Source organism: Mandrillus leucophaeus, unplaced genomic scaffold (assembly GCF_000951045.1).
Source record: "Mandrillus leucophaeus isolate KB7577 unplaced genomic scaffold, Mleu.le_1.0 Scaffold79, whole genome shotgun sequence".
NCBI lineage: Eukaryota > Metazoa > Chordata > Mammalia > Primates > Cercopithecidae > Mandrillus > Mandrillus leucophaeus.
In genome coordinates, this window is record NW_012108585.1 from 2,423,929 (window position 1) to 2,442,683 (window position 18,755).

The following is an 18,755-nucleotide window of genomic DNA, read 5'->3' on the forward strand; positions in this document are numbered from 1 at the left end:
CAAATGCTGTCTCATGAATCACCCCAAAACAAAGTGGCTCACAACAGCAGACACCCTGTTATTGCTCAGTCTCTGTGGGTCAGGAATTCAGGAAGCTCTTGTGTGGGTCAGTAATTCAAAAAGTTACTGATTTGGGGCAGTCCTGACTTGGGGTCTCTCCTGGGGTGGCAGTCAGATGGTGACTGGGGCGGCTGGGGGCTGGCCAGGACTCTCTCTTGCCACATGGCCTCTCTGTTGAGGCTAGTCTGGGCTTCCTCACAGCATGGCAGCTCAGGGCTGAATGGCTGCCTTGTGTGGGGGCTGGCTTCCTCCAGGGCGACCATCCGGAGACAGTCAGGGGGGTGCAATGTGGCATTTTTTTTTAACCTATCCTTGGAAGTCACATGGTGTCACTTTTGCTGTACTTCATTGGTAAAACAGTCACCAAAGGCTGACCTTATTTCAAGAGGAGGGCCTAGATCTTTCTCAGTGAAAGGGATGTCAGATGTGAAGGGATTCATTGACATGATTTAAAACCATCACAGCTCTCCTAGCTCCTTCTGGTCAACCAACACTTAAAGCCCAGATGGCTTTGAGGTAGCTGGAGGTGACCTTACTCTAGTGCAACCTTCTCACTTTATTATATTTATTTTTGTTTATTGGAACCCAGGTGCGGAGAGTTGAGTGAATCATACTCTAGTTCATTGTACCTTTTCATCATTGATTCATGCGATGACCTCTCACATTCACTCACTCATTCATTTATGCTTCCTCCTTGCCCCCATATCTTACTCTCATTTTCCTCCTCACCGTCCTTAAACAGTCATTCTATTCGATTTCATGAATATCCTTTTGTTTGCATGAGTTCTTAAAATACGTATTTTAATTTGCAGGTAATGTGTTGTGTTTTATCTGTTTCTGCTGAGGTCCACACGTGCTGTCATGCACGGATCTCATCTGTTGCCCACCTAAGGTGAGGCAAGGAGACCAGAGTGGAGTGATGCGCCCAAGGTCACCCAGCTGAACCGGGACCGGAAGGATCCTGGCCCTGTTCCCTCAGCATCTCACACTCATGTTTCCACGTGCCACCTCCTAACCACCTGCAATAGCTTGAAATAAGGTTTTGAAAAAATTGTGAATCTGGGGTCCAGAGAGCGTCGGAAGTGCTCCCGTTTTCTGTCTGGTCACTGTTGTGTTCTTTTCTCTTTTGCCACAGGTTCCAACTATGGGAGCCCACGCCCCGCCCATGCCAACATGAATGCCAATGCGGCCGCGGGACTGGCCCCTGAGCACATCCCCACCCCGGGGGCCGCCCTGTCCTGGCAGGCGGCCATCGACGCAGCCCGGCAGGCGAAGCTGATGGGCAGCGCTGGCAACGCGACCATCTCCACGGTCAGCTCCACGCAGCGGAAGCGGCAGCAATATGGGAAACCCAAGAAGCAGGGCAGCACCACGGCCACACGCCCGCCCCGAGCCCTGCTCTGCCTGACCCTGAAGAACCCCATCCGGAGGGCCTGCATCAGCATTGTCGAATGGAAATATCCTTTGTTCGCTGGGCTGGGCATGCTCCTGGGACCTGCACCCTGGGGCCAGCCCTCCGAGGCTCCCTGGGTCATGGGCTGTGTCAGCGGTGCTGGGCTACAAACGGGGCCTTGGGCCTACTGCATCTGCATCACTGGGGTGCCGTGAAATGCAGAGTTCTGGGCCCTGCCCTAGACTTGATGAATCAGAATCTCTGGGGACAAGGCCCAGCAATCTGCTTGTATAATAAGCTACCTGGGTTTTTTTTTTTTTTTTTCATATAATAAGCAACATTTGAGAAAATGAGCCTAAGAAGTTATAAAATATCATCTCCTGTAGCTGAGCTTGCCCAGGGGCCCACTCATGCCTTGGGGTAATAGTCGTTAGTTACATGCTGCCTCATTCCCTTCTCTCCCCTCTGTGCCATGGCACTGGATGGTTTCATGGCCTTCCCTCTCTCTAGGGTGAAGGGGCTCAGGAGATGCAAGAGCGTGGTGGTCAGGACCCCTGGCTCTTGGCTCAAGGGCCCCGAAGCAGTGGTTCTCAGCCTTGACTGCACATTAGAGTCTCCTGGAAAGTTCTAACAAACTACAGACCACTCAGTTCCACGTAGGCATAAAAACAAACAAAAAACAACCACAGAAAAACCTTCTGGGTAACTCTCATGTGCAGATGAAGTTGAGAACACTGTCTGGAAGTGCTCTGTTTGTCCATATAGAAACAGGTGAGTGGGTCCCTCAGAGACAGGGGCTTTGAAGGGCTGGGCTGTCACTGGGGAGTTCCAAGCGCCTTACTTCATCAGGATCCTGGGGCTGTAGCAATTGGAGAGGAACTTTAAGCGGTGAAGTTCCACCCCCACTTCCACCAGTGATGAAACCGAGCCCCCCAGGAGCGGCTCTCCGGGGTCCTGTGGTCAGGAACAGATGGGACTAGAACCCTGATACTGACTGTGGGAATTTTCTTAGTAAGAATTCATCCAGGCAGGACTGCTGTGTCTCTCAAGGGCCAGGATGGGAGCATTAGGCTTCATCAATGAGTTTCTATGGAAAGATTTAAAAGTCTCAGGTACTGGTTGAAAGAAGACAGCCCAGAGATAAAAGAAAGTTTCTGTGGAGACAGAAATGTTAGTTCTATAAATGTTTGAAGCCAGGTGCTGTGGCTCACGCCTGTAATCCCAGCACTTTGAGGGGCCAAGGCAGGTGGATCACCTGAGGTCAGGAGTTCGAGACCAGCCTGGCCAACATGGTGAAACGTAGTCTCTGCTAATAATACAAAAATTAGCCAGGCATGAGGGCACATGCCAGTAATCCCAGCTACTCGGGAGGCTGAGGCAAGAGACTTGCTTGAACTCGGGATGAAGAGGTTGCAGTGAGCTGAGATCATGCCACTGCACTCCAGCCTGAGCATCAGAGTGAAATCTGTCTCAAATAAATAAATAATAATAAATAAATGTTTGAGCCCCTCAACTTAAAAGTATTTTAAGAAAATGCATTTTAAAACAAGTGGCTGCAGCTGCCTGACTGGCCTGCCTGAGTGGCCGGGCCTGGTTTTAGTCCCCAGGGGACTGGGTGGGAGGCTCGATCTTGGTCAGCCCCATAGGACTGCTTACATAGCTGCTCATGGTGGAGTCAGGGAGTGGGAAAACTGAGGGCCCTGCAGATCAGGCACCCCTGACAGAAGGGCAGCAAGGCCCAGAGAAGCCAAAGGACTTGCCCTAAATCACGCAGCTGGCGACTGACAGAGCTGGGTTTCAAATCCAGGTTCCCCTAACCCCAAAGTCCATGCATGTCCCACACCCTATGCATCCATAGTACTAGGTAGGACTAGGCAGGTACTAGTAGATACTAGGTGGAACCAGTTAGGTACTTGGGAGGATGTTCGGGAGCTGCAGTCCAGGTGCACTGGGACATGCTGGACCTGGATCTGGGCCTAAAACCTACTCCCTGGGTGCTGTGGCCCCTCCTCTGGGGGAATGTGCCTTCCCACCTGGAGGAGAGGAAGGGGGCCCAGCCTTAGCAGTGCCAGGTGGGTGGCATTCCAAGATTGCTTGGGAAGAGTGGCTGGACAGGGAAGGAGAGAGCCTGGAGTACTAGCCAGCCAGTTCTTGAAAAAGTGGCATCTGACACTGTCATTAGGAAGGAAAAGCAGTTTAAAAAGTCATCTGGGCCTCAAAAGGTGACACAGAGCCCTTCCCAGGGCGTACCTGGGTTCTCTGCTTTTTAGCCAATGGCTTTTCTTCTCTGCCTGATTGGTTTTTACACCTGATCTTCTCTGGCATTAGCCCAGTGCCTTTAGCATAAAGTGAAGGATGGAGAGATGGATAGTCTGAATGAGGGGAGGGGAACTGATAGTGCCGGAAACCCCAAGCTCAGCTGTCCCCCACTGTGGTGGAGGCAGTGAGATGACATTTTCTGGGTGTGTGTGCACGGGTCTGACCTGGCTGGGTTGTTGCGTCCTTGTCCCGATGGGGACAGCACAGGCACCAGCTGATGGAAATGAAATTGGCCAGCCTGTGGGCTCAGTGTCACTTTCCTAAGCAGGCGAGAAAAGGTTTGGGAGGCAAGAGGTGGTGCGGCAGGAGGGCCAGAAGAACTGCCTACGAAGCCTTCAAGGTAACTTTAGAGTGGATCAGTATAGGGTAGTCCTTAACACTGAGACTGCCTGAGCTTGGATCCCATCCTACTACTTGCTCTGTGACCTGGCACAAGTTAACATCTGACCCTTCTGTGCCTCAGTTTTCTCATTTAGAAAGTGGGGATCACAAGCATACATTCCACACAGGACATTTCCATAGGGGCGTAAGAATGTGCCTGGCACTGAGCAAGCTCTTGGCAGAGGTCAGCTTCTGTCCTTACTGTCACCGGCACCAGCATCAGCGTCTGTCTCCCATCATCACCACTTGTGCCTCATCCAGCACAAGGACAGCAGATGAAAAGCTTAGTCAGTCGGTCTGGGTTCCGGTCCAGGTTCTGCTATGTGCCAGCTCGGGGTCTTGGACTGACCGCTTTACTTTTCACACCTGCAAAGTTGGGAGATTGACGGGTCCACTGTGTGGCATCTTTTTTGATATCAAGGTGGACACAGAAAATGTTCTACAGGAAAATGGATCCTCACAAGTACCCACAGGGCTAGGGAGGCCAGTGCTAAGATAATCATCCGGGTTCCTCCCAGTTCGCAATTCTGTGACACTGGCCCAGGGTTGCCCGTGAACACGTCAGAAGGCCGTCTGTGGCAGGGGAGTGAACACTGGACTTGGTGATCGGGAAATCTGGGCTCTAGTCTCAGCTGGTCACTAACCTGCTGTGGGGCCTTGGGAAAGTTTCTCAGGCTCTCTGGGCCTCAGAGGGTCAGACTAGATAATCTCTAAGGTCTCTTTCTGCCTCAGTATTCACTAACTTTGTGAGTATGGATTTCCCTGAGAGAATTATGGTGGTCCCCTCACCCCAGACCTCCACCCCTCTCTGTCTTCCTCCTCCTGTGAGACTCCATGAACTGGGCTGCACACTGGGCAATGCGAGCGGAGTAGGTGGGAGTGGAGCTGGAAGAGCATAGACGGGCCCTTCCATGGAGGGTGTGGGGTGGTCCCATTGGAAGGGGTGTTATCACATTAGCTGATTTTTCTCTTGAGAGCGTATCCTTCCCTGAAAATGTGATGAAGAAGTCAGGGCGTGGGAACATCTGCCTGCACTGCTCCTGGTGAGGGAACCTCGGACTGTCCCGCTAGAGCCCAGCACACACCAAGGAAAAATCAGGAGGCCTTGAAATTAAAGCTTTGCCTGCTGAAGCGGGACCTTCGCAGACCAAAGGGGTTTCTATGCTGTCTGTGAGACTCATCCTTAAAGAGGAGATGCCTTCCTTCCCTGTACTCACTCAGGATGGACACCCTGCCGTGCTCTTGGGGGTCTTCAGGATCTCCGGATCCTGTCAGAGAATGAGAGAGAAGAAATGGAAACCACTCTTAACTTTAGTTTAAAAGATTAAAAATAAACTCTCCAAATGTCAATGAAACCCAGGGGAAGTCTCTCTGTCTTAGAATCCCGTTCCACCCATGTCCCCCGTTCCAGGTGGGCATGGGCCCACAGGCAGCTCGGCATAAGCCGTGAAGAAACGGGGTGCTTGGCACAGGCCATGCTCTTTAGAGGCAACCCTAGGCACACATGGGGAAGAATGGAGACCAGTGCAATCCAAATAAATAAAAGGAGGGGAGAAAAGTTTTTAGAACTCTGTGTTTACTCTGGCACGCGACTGGCCTCCACTGCTTTTGACATATTAGGGAAAATGTTGGCGGGGACCCACTAGCCGTACTTAAAAAGGCATATGTTTCTTTTCAGAATACAAGGGGCTTGGAATGCATTGTTTAAACAAAATTCTTACGAATCTTTGATTCATTTGAAAAAATACGTAGATGTATGTTTGTTTCACTTGTACTTTCCGTGGCATTAACTTCCTTAACTCCCTTTCTCAGACCATTTGAAATAATTATTTTACTGACTATTTTTGCCAATTGTGTGGCCTTAGCGATCTATATTCCCTTTCCAGAAGATGATTCCAACGCCACTAATTCCAACCTGGTAAGTCCACCGTCTTCAAGTCTCTGCTTTTTCACTCGATGGAGAACTGCGTTCAGATCACATAGATTCATGAAATGTGGGAGAGAAGTGAGACATGTGTTTGGCATGTGCAGAAGGCCTGTAGAGCTCACATCCCGCGCGCTATTTTGCTCTTTATTCAAATCAGCGCCTGTCTCATCCTGGCCTGTTTTCCAAAAGAATATTCCAGTTAGGTGGTGGTGAGCTCTGTGTGTGTGTGTGTGTGTGTGTGTGTGTGCGCGCGCGCGCATGTTTAGTAGCAAATCCCGTGACTGCTACAAAATGTGCTGCAAAAGTTGTGAGTGCAGGTGTTTGGTGCAGCAAACACCTATTCTTGGGTTGTGTCTTGTATTTACTTTGAATGTCTTTGTTCCATTGGTGGGGTTTGCTCAGGTGATCTGCAGCGTTGCTGTTCGATAAATAATTTCTAGGAAGCTTTTAGGAACGTTTGCTTTTGCAGCCAAGATGTATTATTGAGTTAGAAAGGCTTTCTTTTATTAGGAAAGGCAGCTTTCCATTTGGATTGTTGAGGGGCCAGCTCTGGCAATTTGGGGTTAGAATTGTTCCATGGAAAAAGTGGAGAGTGTGTTTACTTTTGGCTGAGCTCGAAGTCATTACAAAGACTTTTGCTTCATCTGGGCATGTGCGGAAAAGAGCTCTGGAATGCAGTTGGCAAAATTGGGGCACTCCAGGGTGCCTCTACGAAAGGCACACAGGGAACATCCTGTCTCTTTCTCCCCCTCCATTGCAGAGACACCATCACTCTTCATGTGATTTCCACATGGCGTGTTTGGTCATCAGAGCCACCATCTTTCCCCCGCCGTGAGCACCTTCCTTTAATTACTGAGATGGGACCATCCAATGAGATGGTTTTCAAAAGAAGCAGGCAGCTTATAGGATTCTCCTCTCCACAACTGCTGGGCTGATGCCATCACACGGTTGTTCTTGTGTTTTGTAACCTTCGACATTTCCTTGGGCCCTTTCAGCAAAAACAATCTGATGCACATTTTAACTTCTCTGCTGTCACCCCAGTTTTTTCAGGTAGCCGCTGATGCATAGCAGGTAAGGTGTTCGCCGCCTGTGGGCTGTGGTGTCTTGTGGCTTGGCTTGGGGCCCTTTGTTGGGGACAGGCTCCAAAAATGTCAAAGCTGGGCACGGCACTGAATGATGACATGGCCGGAGTCGGAAGGCAGAGCATCGGCCGCCGTCCATGAGGCCATCTGAAGCGTGACCTTGTCTCTTAAGGGGCAAGAAATCTTTACTGTGTCAAAATAAATACAAGCCAACGTGTCTCCCTGAAGCAGGAGCTCCTTCCCTTGGTTCTGTTTCTTCCCTGTGCAGCCACCTCCTTCCCCTGCCATGGTCCTCCCAACCCTCCCACAGTTTAACATTTAATCTGCAATTTTTAAAGAGGAGCCTTGGTTCCAAAGAGAATCCGTATCTTGTTCTTAAGCTGATGACGCTTTGGGCTGCCCAAGGCCCAAGCAGTGGTGAAAGTGGGTAGAGGACTTTGGTTTTTCTTAGGTCCTAGAGATGGCCACATGTAGCCCCTTCACCCCTCGGTTCCCGGGAGGTTTAAGGGAGCCACTTGGGTTGCTGAGCTAGAGGGAAGCCCTGGGCTGGCCGAGACCCCTCAACCTTGGACCTCCTGGAGGCAGAGGGGCTCGTAGGAGAGGACAGGAGGTCACCCTGGACTTATTCTGCAGCTGGAGTGAGGTTGCTGGGTACAGATGATGCGGGAGGAATGGCGGGTTTTTATCACACCGCAGAGTGATGGCAGTATTCTACACGAGATGGTGGGGCTGCTTGCACGACTGTGTAACTTTACCAAACATCATCGAATTGCGTACTTACAATGGCTGAATTTTATGGTATGGCAATGATACCTCAGTAAAGCTGCGGATGACTCCTCATTCTCTGTGTTCCACAGTCATAGGGTCGCACTTTCCCTGGGGCAGTGAATGCAGCCAGCTGAAGGGGAAGGGGGGGGATCGGTGGGGGGGAGCATCAGAAAACCCCTAAAACAGACAAATAAACACTACCTCACATCAGCTAATAAATCAGAACATGATTCAGCCCCATGGAGAAACCCATCGCGAGTGCTGTGACCTCGCCTCCCGGTCCTTGCTCTCTATAGCATCTTCAAGCTGCAGCATCTCTGCAGATGCCCCGTTTTCAAAACACATTCTCCCCTTGCTTCTTCCAGCCTCTCTCCCTGTGTCTGCACGAACGTTTACTAGGCTTCTGTCCTGAGCCCTCTGATTTTCTTCTGCACTCTCCCCTTGGGGAGGTCCTCTGTGTCCACAGATTTAAGTTCCCTTTCCCGGTAAATTGTTGCTAAGACTGACATGTCCAGTGCTAAGCCTTTCCAAAGGCCTGGCCCAGTATTTCCTGCATTGGAGAGGCCTGTGGACAGGCGCAGCGACCCCAAAGCCTGCACATCATTACAACCCCAGAGAACTCCAACTGTGCATGGTCTGGGGATGCGCATTAAAAAAATTCCTCATAGGGAGGCCAGTGATTAGTCAACTTCAGGAAGAACCGGCCTCTTGGGCAGAGCAAAATTTGACTTGGACAGACCTGACTTCAAATCTTGGCTTCTCCACTTTAAGATTAAGTCTGGGCTGGGCATAGCGGTTCACGCCTGTGACCCCAGCACTTTGGGAAGTCGAGGTAGGTGGATCACAAGGTCAGGAGATTGAGACCATCCTGGCTAACATGGTAAAACCCCGTCTCTACTAAAAATACAAAAACAAAACTAGCCGGGCGAGGTGGCGGCGCCTGTAGTCCCAGCTACTCGGGAGGCTGAGGCAGGAGAATGGTGTGAACCCGGGAGGCGGAGCTTGCAGTGAGCCGAGATCACGCCACTGCACTCCAGCCTGGGCGACAGAGCGAGACTCCATCTCAAAAAAAAAAAAAAAAAAAAAAAATTAAATGTGAATCTTAATCTGAGGTTATTTAATCTTTCCAAACCTCTTTTCCCCAGCTTGTAAAATGGAAGTGACCTCAGAGGGTCCTAGGGAAGAGTAGGGTTGGCAGTGATAATTATATATGCCAGGATGTCTTACTGATACCTCAAACAAGCCCCAAATAGAACTCATTCTCTCTCCCGCCACACGACCTGTCCGCTGAAGAAGACAAAACATAGCCCAGGTGAATGCTGCTCCTTTTCTTTTCCCTTGGCCGGGTTGATGGCATTGCTGGCCTTGCTGTCACACAGAAGCATCTCTGACATCTTCTTCCCCTTGCTGTGCCCATCTGAGCAGGAATCCAGTCTTGGAGATTATAATTTGCAATGTATCACACTTAGCCTTCTTTTTATTCTCAAAGTCATTTGTTTAGACTTCGGGTGCCTTAGTTTCTTCATTTATGGAATGGAAATAACAGTAATGACAGTACCTACCTCAGAGGGTTGTTGTGAAGATTAAATGAGTCCAAATATGTAAAGCCCTTAGGAGAGCGCCTTAGTAAGGGCTCAGTGTTGGCTCTTGTTCATAGTGCTGGATACTATTGTTATTATTGTCATCGTCGTCATCCTTGTCACCCTAACCCAGGCCCTGTTGCCTTTTTCCTGGACTCTTACAGTCGCCTCCTTCTTGCTGTCCTCCCTCTGGTCTCTCCTTCCACTGGTCTAGCTCGTGTGTGTGTGTGTAGTCATTTGCCAAACATCTATACCAACAGACAGACACTGCGATTAATAGGGAAGATAAACCTGTAAACATGTTTCAAATGGTGAAGGGTCTTATACGGGGCCAAGGTGTCAAGGTGGAAGAACTGATTCATTTTGCTGTAGAGAAAGGATTAATGGCAAGTTTCACATAGGTTGACATATTTGCATTGCGTCTCTCAAGAAGAGGATGCCATAGAGGTACTTCAGGCTGAAGTATACTCATGTGCAAAGGCCCTGTGGTCACATTCTTTAGGACCAGAGGAAGGGGTGCTGGTTTTGAGGGAATGGGAAAAGCCGGGTGATGGAGGCTTGATGGCCCATGCAGACTGCTGGACTTAACTGCAGGTGAGGAGGAGGCTTGAAGGCTTTACTGGCAGAGGAGTGCTCTTGCAGCATGAGGAAGATGGCTCAGACGGAGGCCTCACTGTGAAGAGAAAAAGAAAGCTTGCCAGAGTCCAGATGATGGTGACAATAAGGATAGAGAGGAGGCAGTGGATTTAGGAGGCAAACTTGCCTGGACAAGTAACCAGATGGATATCATGGGTGGAAGAGAGAGCTGGCTCCCAGGATGGTGATATGAGGAGCCAGGTGCCCTTGGCCAGGAGAAAGACTTCAGGAGGAAGGTCATATTTGAGGGGCAGGGAATGACACATACGATTGATGATTGTCAGGTGGAGGAGCCCGTGGAGCATGAGGTTGGAGATGTCCCACGGGCTGTCGACAGGGGCCTGCAGCCCAGGAGACTGTTTATACTGAGGATGGAGACTTGGGGGCAACAGGAGGAGAGACACAAGGAGAAGCTGTAGGTATGGCCTAGAGCACCTGCATCAGGGTGGAGCAGGAGGGTAGCAGTGACCACAGCTGGACCCCGGAGAACAGTGACGTTTGCAGAGGATGGAGGAAGAGGAGCAAAGGAAGGACGTACACCACGTGTCAGGAAGGCTTAGCCCGAGAGGTAGGAGGGGAACCTACTGAGAGTGGAGTCTTAGAAGCTAAGGAAACAGAGAGTTTAAGATATCCAAGAGGGGCTGGTTGGTAGTTCAAAAGCATGGCTCATGGCAACTCAAGGCCAATGACAAGAGCATTGGACTGACTGTGAGAAGAGCTGAGCTTAGGGCCGAAACTAAGAGAAGAGGATATTTATCTGTGTCTGTACCCCTATGGAGGCCCTGAAGTACTAGGTGCATGACAACAGTTTGCTGAGGTTCAATGCTTGGAACATTCCCATTGTTGTGCCAGAGTGGGATGCCCCAAATCGTTTATGTACCCCAAAAATGAAGCTTGCGAAATCCTCCATTGGTTTCATAGCTTTTTAAAAAAAACATTAAAGAATTGCTATTTCAGAGCCCTGTTCTGAGAAATAGCAAAGAGATGCTGATGCACCTGCAGCAGTGGCTCTCAACCCCTGTAGCATAAGATCCTAGAGATGATTAAAATGTGTGTTCCCAGGCCCTGCTCCCAGGGATCCTGATTCTGGAGTGGGCCCTGGGAGTTTGAAGTTTTAATAAGCTCCCCTGGGGTTCTGATGCAAGTGGTCCTGGGCTGCTCTTTGAGAACAGTGACCTAGAATGTTCCTCATGGTGTGACTGGATCCACCTTCAGCTCCCTCCGCAATCAGCTCTGTCTACCCACAAGTTCCCTTTAGGATCCAAGCAGAAAGACGACACACGTCAACTGCTGAGAGCTTTCCCACTCCATTGGGTTCAAGAATAATCTGTTTAGCAAAAGCACGCTCACACTGTCACAGAATTAGAAAAGATTCTTCTTTTCACACACACTTGCAAATTCACATCTGTGCTTGCTCCTGCTCTCAGATTCCCTCGCAAACTCGTCGGCTTCCACCCATTCTCTCGCAGGCCCTTTCCTTTCTCCCACCTGCTTAATTTAATCTCCCCTTATTTTTCTAACACTTTGCTTTCTTCTGTTTCCAAGAGATGAAAAGTATTCCAGAATAGAGTTTTTTTTTTTTTTAAGATCTCTCTTGCATTATTTAAAGTCTGTTTGTTGTAGGCTCCATCTAACATACACTTTTACACCAAAATCCATCATCTTTGTTATCTTTTCCTCATGCTAGTGAAGCATAATGAAAGCTGAACTGGGCCATGGCATGACATTCTTTCTTTAGACTCAGTGCTGTTATTGGCAATGCCACCTCTATGTAGCACATGATTTATAACATAGCCGCTGTAACCCCCATCTACCAAGAGCTGTCACCTGTTAGGTCGATTGTCTGATGTCTGTTGAATAAGCTCTGCAAGCAGAGCCGACTCACTGTGTGTGGAAAACTCCCTCTTCTCTGCGTACCCTGAAGTCCACAAAGACTTGGCTTGAGTTGAAATATTAAGAGAATATATTTGGCATTTGACCTTGTGCAAAGAACAGTGCGTGTACTTTCTGGAGCAAGAGAGCCTGAAGTGGAGGTGGAGAGAAGAGGGGATGAGGCCAGAAAAGGGATCATCCTTTGGCTGGGCTTTCTTCCTTCAGAGGCTGTGAGAGGAGAAGCCGTCCGCCAGAGGGGCTTGAGCTCGACTAGGAAGAAGGTTGAAATGTCAGATTTGCCCGTTTGTTGGTGTAAAATTGGGGCAACGAGAGTTGCATCATAACCTGGTTGACAGGATTGAGTGAGTTAACATAAGTAAACTTCATAGGACATGCCCAGCACAGGCGAATGTGTGTTGCTCTTTGGAACTCTAAACCAGGCTGAAGGCCCCTCCCCTCCACCTGGTCCCTGGGGGTAAGTCAGGGTCATTGGCACCTTGTGCTAGCTTTGGCCTCGGAAGGGTGGGAGAGAGGAGACCAAAACGCTGTGCTTTTTGGCAGCTCTGACCCAGCAGGATTGGTGTCTGTGCTCACCCTTGCCTCTGACTACACAGGGAGAGAAGCGGGGATCCATTCATGGCCAAAGAAGAGTCCCAGAGGGAGAGCACTGGTGGGGGACCCCACTCCCCCACCCCCGGGCTTTGTGTGTCTCTTGCCAGTTCGCTCAGGAGGTGCCTGTCAGCCTGAGGTTCCCCCACTCCCACGCAGTGCTGGGTTGAATCTCGCGACCTGGGGCCCTGCGCTTGGACCACCACCGCAAGGTCTGAGATGCCTCTGAGCCCTATCGCCCCCCATGCTTTGAGAAGTGAATGAAAATGTTTGGGTTCCCCTCTTCTCCCTGCAGTGAACTGTGTTTTTATTATCAGGTTTGCCTAAGAGCGAGAAGGCTTTTTGTGGGGCTTTCATGCATCAGCAATAATGGTGATAATGACGTGAGCTTTATTATTGCTATCTCATAGGTGTTGTCCTAATGCAGCGGGCGTTAGGGTTCGCAGAAATGCTAGGGTTATAAAATACACTAATAGATAACTGCAAGGAACAAACCACAACCCTCTCCTGTGCTGTGCAGTGGGGTGTGGAAGGCAGGGTGGAGAGCCTGGTTTTGGATGAGAGAATGAACTTGACACAGTGCGTTGGGAAGGTGCTTCTACTGAGTCAGGTCTCCCCTCAGATTTTCCTGCTGAATGGGTCTGAGTGGGACCTGGGTGTGGGTGTGTCTTAAAAGCTATATCAGAGCCACAGTTGTAGGCACTGACCTAGGAGGAGAGATCTGAACTGTGTGGCCTTAGGTCAGTCACTCAACCTCTCTGTTGGTATCTCTTTTGTCACGTGGAGTAGTAACGCTTGCTTAGTCATTGTAATTGTCTTTGTTGAGTGACCACCAGGTGCCAGTGCTTTGCGTGCAATGTTTCTTTCTCTTTTCTTTTCTTTTCTTTTTTTCTTTTCTTTTTGAGACGACGTCTTGCTTTGTCATCCAGGCTGGAGTGCAGTGGTGCGATCTCGGCTCACTGCAAGCCCCGCCTCCTGGGTTCACGCCATTCTCCTGCCTCAGCCTCTCAAGTAGCTGGGACTACAGGTGCCACGCCCGGCTAACTTTTTTTTGTATTTTTAGTAGAGACGGGGTTTCACCGTGATCTCGATCTCCTGACCTCGTGATCCGCCCGCCTCGGCCTCCCAAAGTGCTGGGATTACAGGCGTGAGCCACCGCGCCCGGCCGTGTGCAATGTTTCTAATCTCCACAACTGCAAATTATCCTATTTATTTGTTTACTTGAGGATAGAGAATGTATCCCTCTTGTTCATGGCTGTATCCCCGGTGCTTTGGCAATAACGGACACGCGTAAGGCTCTGCATAAATATCTGCTGAGTGAACCCTGGGTGAATGAGTGGATCCTGTGAGGTGTTGTCCCTTTACTTCAGATAAGAAAGTAAAATCTCAGGGAAGTAAAGTGACTTGGTGAGGCAGTGGCAGGGCTGGAGTTGGAACTTAGGACTGTATGAAACCACAGCTTGGGTTATTTGCTGTGTTCCCTGGGATGTGTAGGGTCGCTGTGAGTATCCAATGAGGTATATGTGAAAATGTTTTAAAGATTAAACACTCTGTAGCAGTATGAACAGATTTTGTTAAAAAAAAAAACAAAACTTGGGTCTGTTGCAAAATAAATTCAGTAAGTACCAAGTTAGCCAAAGGTAAATATGTTATTATAAGACTTCTCCAAGCCTTTAACACAATAGCAACAGACACTACTCATGAGTTCACACCATGCAGATGCTGCTCTAAGTGCCTTGCGTAGAAATGCATTTAAACATGGTTATAGCACGATGAGATGTTATTATCCCATTCTATAGATGAGCACACAGAAGCTCAGAGAATGTAAATAATTCACCCTGTGAGATGTAGCCCTGAAGCGAAGTCATGGCCATGCAGATGTGGGCCAGGCGTCTCCTGGTCTGTGTTCTTAGCCATTCTGCTACAGCTGCCTCCTTACGTGGTAAGGTGCTCCGTGAGTCCCTGGACCAGCCAGCACATCACCTTTCCCACTCATACCGTCACAGACATCTTGAAGAATGGTGTTGCCGGGCTTATACCTTCGGGAAATGCCGCTCTGTTAAAACCACAGAGGAGAAAACTGTCGCCCCAAGAACCGATGCATCAGGAGAAAGGACGGAGCTGGAAACAGGATGAGACACATTGCAAGGCTGGTGTAGGAAAGGAGCAAAGACCACAGGACTGTCTTCATCAGGAACATGGCATTTTAAAATAGATGGCAGCTTCTGGATGGGTTTGTGCTTAATCTCATGGTCATAAACCTGCAGAGAGCCTGGGGCAATTGTTTGACTCAGTGTTTACTCACTAAATATTTCAGAGAGAGGAGAAAGCATTGTCTGCTCTGTGTTTGCCAGCGGATGGGAAAAGAGAGATGATGATTTGAAGTCTAAATATGGTGACACCTCTTGCTCCAGTTTTATCCATCTTCATTCATTTTTTTTTGGGGGGGGGGAAATATTCCAAATAAATCCACTGTTTATGTAATAGAACCCCTTTCATGTACCCAACTTCTTGTAATTTAAGTACATTTGAAGGAAGTCTTTCCAGAATGTAAAATACAAATCCCTGGATCCTTAAAAGAAAAATCTGGACATATTTCATCCTTTTTCTGGGACTATACAATTCTTAGGAATTTCAATGATTGCACCTGATGTCATGCTGGGAAGCTGTCGGGAGAACTAAGCAACCCCCAGAGGGTCCCAGAACGTCCTGACCTGGGGAAGATTTGGGGTGCGCCTTTCATGCACCTCTCTGGTGGGATGTCAGCCTCCTCCAGCACCAGCCCGATTAATTTGCTCCCCACTCTCTCCTGCGGGTTTGGGAATCAGTTGATCAAGTCCATTACAGTTATGTGCAAAGTTAGAGTAAACAGATTCCGATTGAGGACCTGCGGGGCTTACTTATGAATAAAGTGCATTAGCTTTAATTTATGGGTTTTATAACATTGATTTTGGCTTCTTAGAAGCCATTTTTTTTTCCTTTATCCTCTTTGTTCTCTCTAGTTTCTGTATGATTGAAGTTGTTGGATTGGCGCCTTCTGACTAATAATAATAGCAGCAATAACGTCAGCCCTTAATGCTGCTGGCATTGCTCTGACTATGGGCCATGTGTTAACTCATTTAGTCCCCTCGACTACCCCATGAGACTTTTCGTATAATCACCCCATTTTAAAGATGAGGAAGGGGCACAGGCCAATGAACTAACTTGCCCAAGGTTGCATAGCTATGAAGCAGTGGAGCTGGGATTCCAGCCTGGGTGTGTGGCTCCCAGGTCTGTGCTTTTAATTGCTGTGCTGTGTGGCCCCCAACTAAGGTGAAAATGGGAGAGGTATTTTGCTTTGAATACGGTGCCTTAATTATCAGGCTCTCACCTAGAGTTTATGCAGTGTGTGCGCTTCTGTTTTTACCAAGAGGACCAGGGGAGGAGCAACAGTGAAGGAGGGAGTGAATGTCCCCAGGCTGGGTGGTGTCTGTGGGGGTCCTAGGGGCATGCCACGGAGCCCCCAGGCCATGCCATTTGGAAAACATAAGGGGTAGGCAAAGGGGAGGCTTTTTCATCTGCTTCCACCTGAGAGGTAGACTTGACTTTGTGGCCATATTTTCCCAGGGATCGGTGATTCATATTACCTGAGATCCTCAACCAAACAGGCCCCCAGACCTCCTCCTAAATAGATGAGGATCTCTCGTTGGGGTGAGGGAACCCGGAATCAGCTTGACTTTCTGAGACAAGCTTAAAACTTGAGGGACCCTTCTGGTGGACTAAGACCTTGGAAGCAGATCCTGGGAGCTGCCTGGGTCTGCATTTGAACTTGGGGCCTTCATGGGATCCCAGTCAGACTGGTGGTTAGCAGGGCTCAGAGCATAACATGTGGGGGACCCCCGTGGCGCCCCGCCCAGGTGACAGCAGTCCCCCTCTCATGCTGAGAGACTCCACAGGTTCTGCCTGCGCACCCTAGGCCCTGCTGGAGATGTGGAGATCATAGAGCTACGGCCTGAACACCAGGATGTGGGATGGGTAGTAAGAGAGTGCTGAGCTGCAGGTCATAGCCCTGGGCTCTGGTTCCACTTCTACCCCTGCCTCGTGGCACGGCCTTGGCACTTCACTTCTCTGAGTTTTAGGTTTCTCGGCTGTGAAATAAAGATAATAATTCCTACCTCACTGAGTTATGGCAAGGGCAAATGAGAATATAGATGGAAATGCTCCGCCCAGCTCTACCAAAAAAATGTACATATATATGTACAGACACACACATTAGCTGGGCCTGGTGGCTTGTACCTGTAGTTTTAGCTGCTTGGGAGGCTGAGGTGGGAGTATTGCTTCAGCCCAGGAGTTCAAGGCAGCAGTGGGCTATGATTACACCAGGGTGATGGAGGGAGACCCCATCTTTATTTTTTTAAATGCTCTGGAAAAATGCAAAGTGCCATATAAACGTAGAGGCATTATCACAATCATTATTACTGTTATGATTAAAACTAGACAGATATATTTGTCTCTAAAATATGTACTGTTTTTTTTTCTGGCACATTCCTCTCTGAACCTTTTTCCTCAGCCTCCTCTCAAGATAACTCAGAGATGCAAAAGAACTAAAAGCCAAGTTCCAAATTTAGTTCTTGACCTTTCCAAGATGGATGGTGAGTGGTGTGGCCATAACCTGCCTGCTGCCAAGAGCCTGGCAGAGCTGCTGGGGTCCGGGAGCGCCAGGCCAGGGGACCCTGTCTTTGTGTGCAGTCCCGGAGCCGACACATCGCCTCATACAGGCGCCCCTGCCGGGAGCTCATACAGGCCACTCCTTGTTTTCTCACGGGGTCTAGCTGAACTCCGGCACAGCTGAGCGTAGCTGCTGAGTAGTTTGTTTGGTGCTGTCCTGCGACTTGCAGACCCCTTCCTCAAATGCATAGCAGAAATAATGGGAAAACCCCAGAGCTTTACTCTCTGGGCTCTCAGGCACGTAGTCAGAAACATGGGCTGGGGCAGCCTCTCTCCCTGGTGTCTTTGAGTCCTGAGGAACAGGGTCAGGCATCAAGAATAAGGAAGGCTGGGATATCCAGGAGGAGACCTCATGTCTGCACCGAGGCTTCATCAGATCTGACTGGAAGTGCTGTGGCCCCTGTGGCCAGGCCAACCTCACAGGCCGGGGAGCACAAGCCTTGGTGCAGCCTTGTGCTCTATCTTGGTGCTTGCAGATGGATCCTGGTTGTGTGGGGGAAGGCAGGTGGCAGGTGGTGGATGTTATGCTTGAGGACTGGGCTGTGTACACAGCTCACAATGTGGAGATGCTTGAACCCTGGCAGTTGGGCAGGGTTGATAGGGACGGGCCTCGTGGGAAAAGGCGTCGAAGGCCAGGACGTGGCTCCGAGTCCCACCTCTGACAGACTGACTAGAGAGAGCAGGTAAGAGAGTGACCAGCAGCAGGCCGGGGTCACTTCCACACTCCCTGCCCATCAGAGGAATGTTCCAGAGGTTATCCCGGAGAGAGGTGAAGCCCAATGTGGTCTTTCAGCCGTGATCTCTGCCCATGCCGGGCTCCCCTTCCCCTCCTGCCGTGAGTGGAAGCAGCCTGAGTGGAAGCACCCGGAAGCAGACGCTGGAGGCATGCCTCTTGTGCAGTCTGCAGAACCGAGAGCCAAATACACCTCTTTTCTTTTTGAGTAACCCTGCCTCGGGTATTCCTTTATAGCAACACAAATGGACTTAGACAATCCCCAAGGCCCAGTCTTGGAGTCCCTTCTTGTAGGAAGTTTTCTCTGCTCCTCCATGACTGGCTTCGGTGCTGCCCTCTGTTTCCATAGCATTCTAGATGACCCCCATCTAAGCACGTTTAGCCTCCTACTTACTCATCTGTGTCTCTCATCGTATTGGTTTTCTAGCACTGCTGTGAAAATACCACACATTTGGTGGCTTAAAACAATAGAAAGTTGTTGTCTTACAGTTCCAGAGGCCAGAGTTTCAAAATCCAGGTGTCAGTAGCATTGGTTCCTCTGGGTGCTCTGAGGAGCGTGTTCTGTGCTCCTGCCCTGGCTCCGGTGTTACTGGCTGTGCCCGGCATCCCTTGACTTCTAGGTGCCTCACTCCAGATCTCTGCCTCCAGCTTCACATGGTGCACTCCCCCGGGTGTTTTTCTGTCTGTG

General features: G+C 49.6%; 1 protein-coding gene across 3 annotated transcripts in view; it reads left to right on the plus strand.

Annotated features, from left to right (window-relative positions):
• The window catches only part of CACNA1C (calcium channel, voltage-dependent, L type, alpha 1C subunit), a 775,650-nt gene that overhangs the window by 144,444 nt on the left and 612,451 nt on the right, over nt 1-18,755 (plus strand). For all 3 annotated transcript variants that reach the window (XM_011967155.1, XM_011967154.1, XM_011967153.1), the window contains exons 2-3: nt 1,196-1,526; nt 5,966-6,071. In XM_011967155.1, the coding sequence (XP_011822545.1) occupies nt 1,196-1,526; nt 5,966-6,071 (437 nt within the window). The remainder of the gene's footprint in view (nt 1-1,195; nt 1,527-5,965; nt 6,072-18,755) is intronic.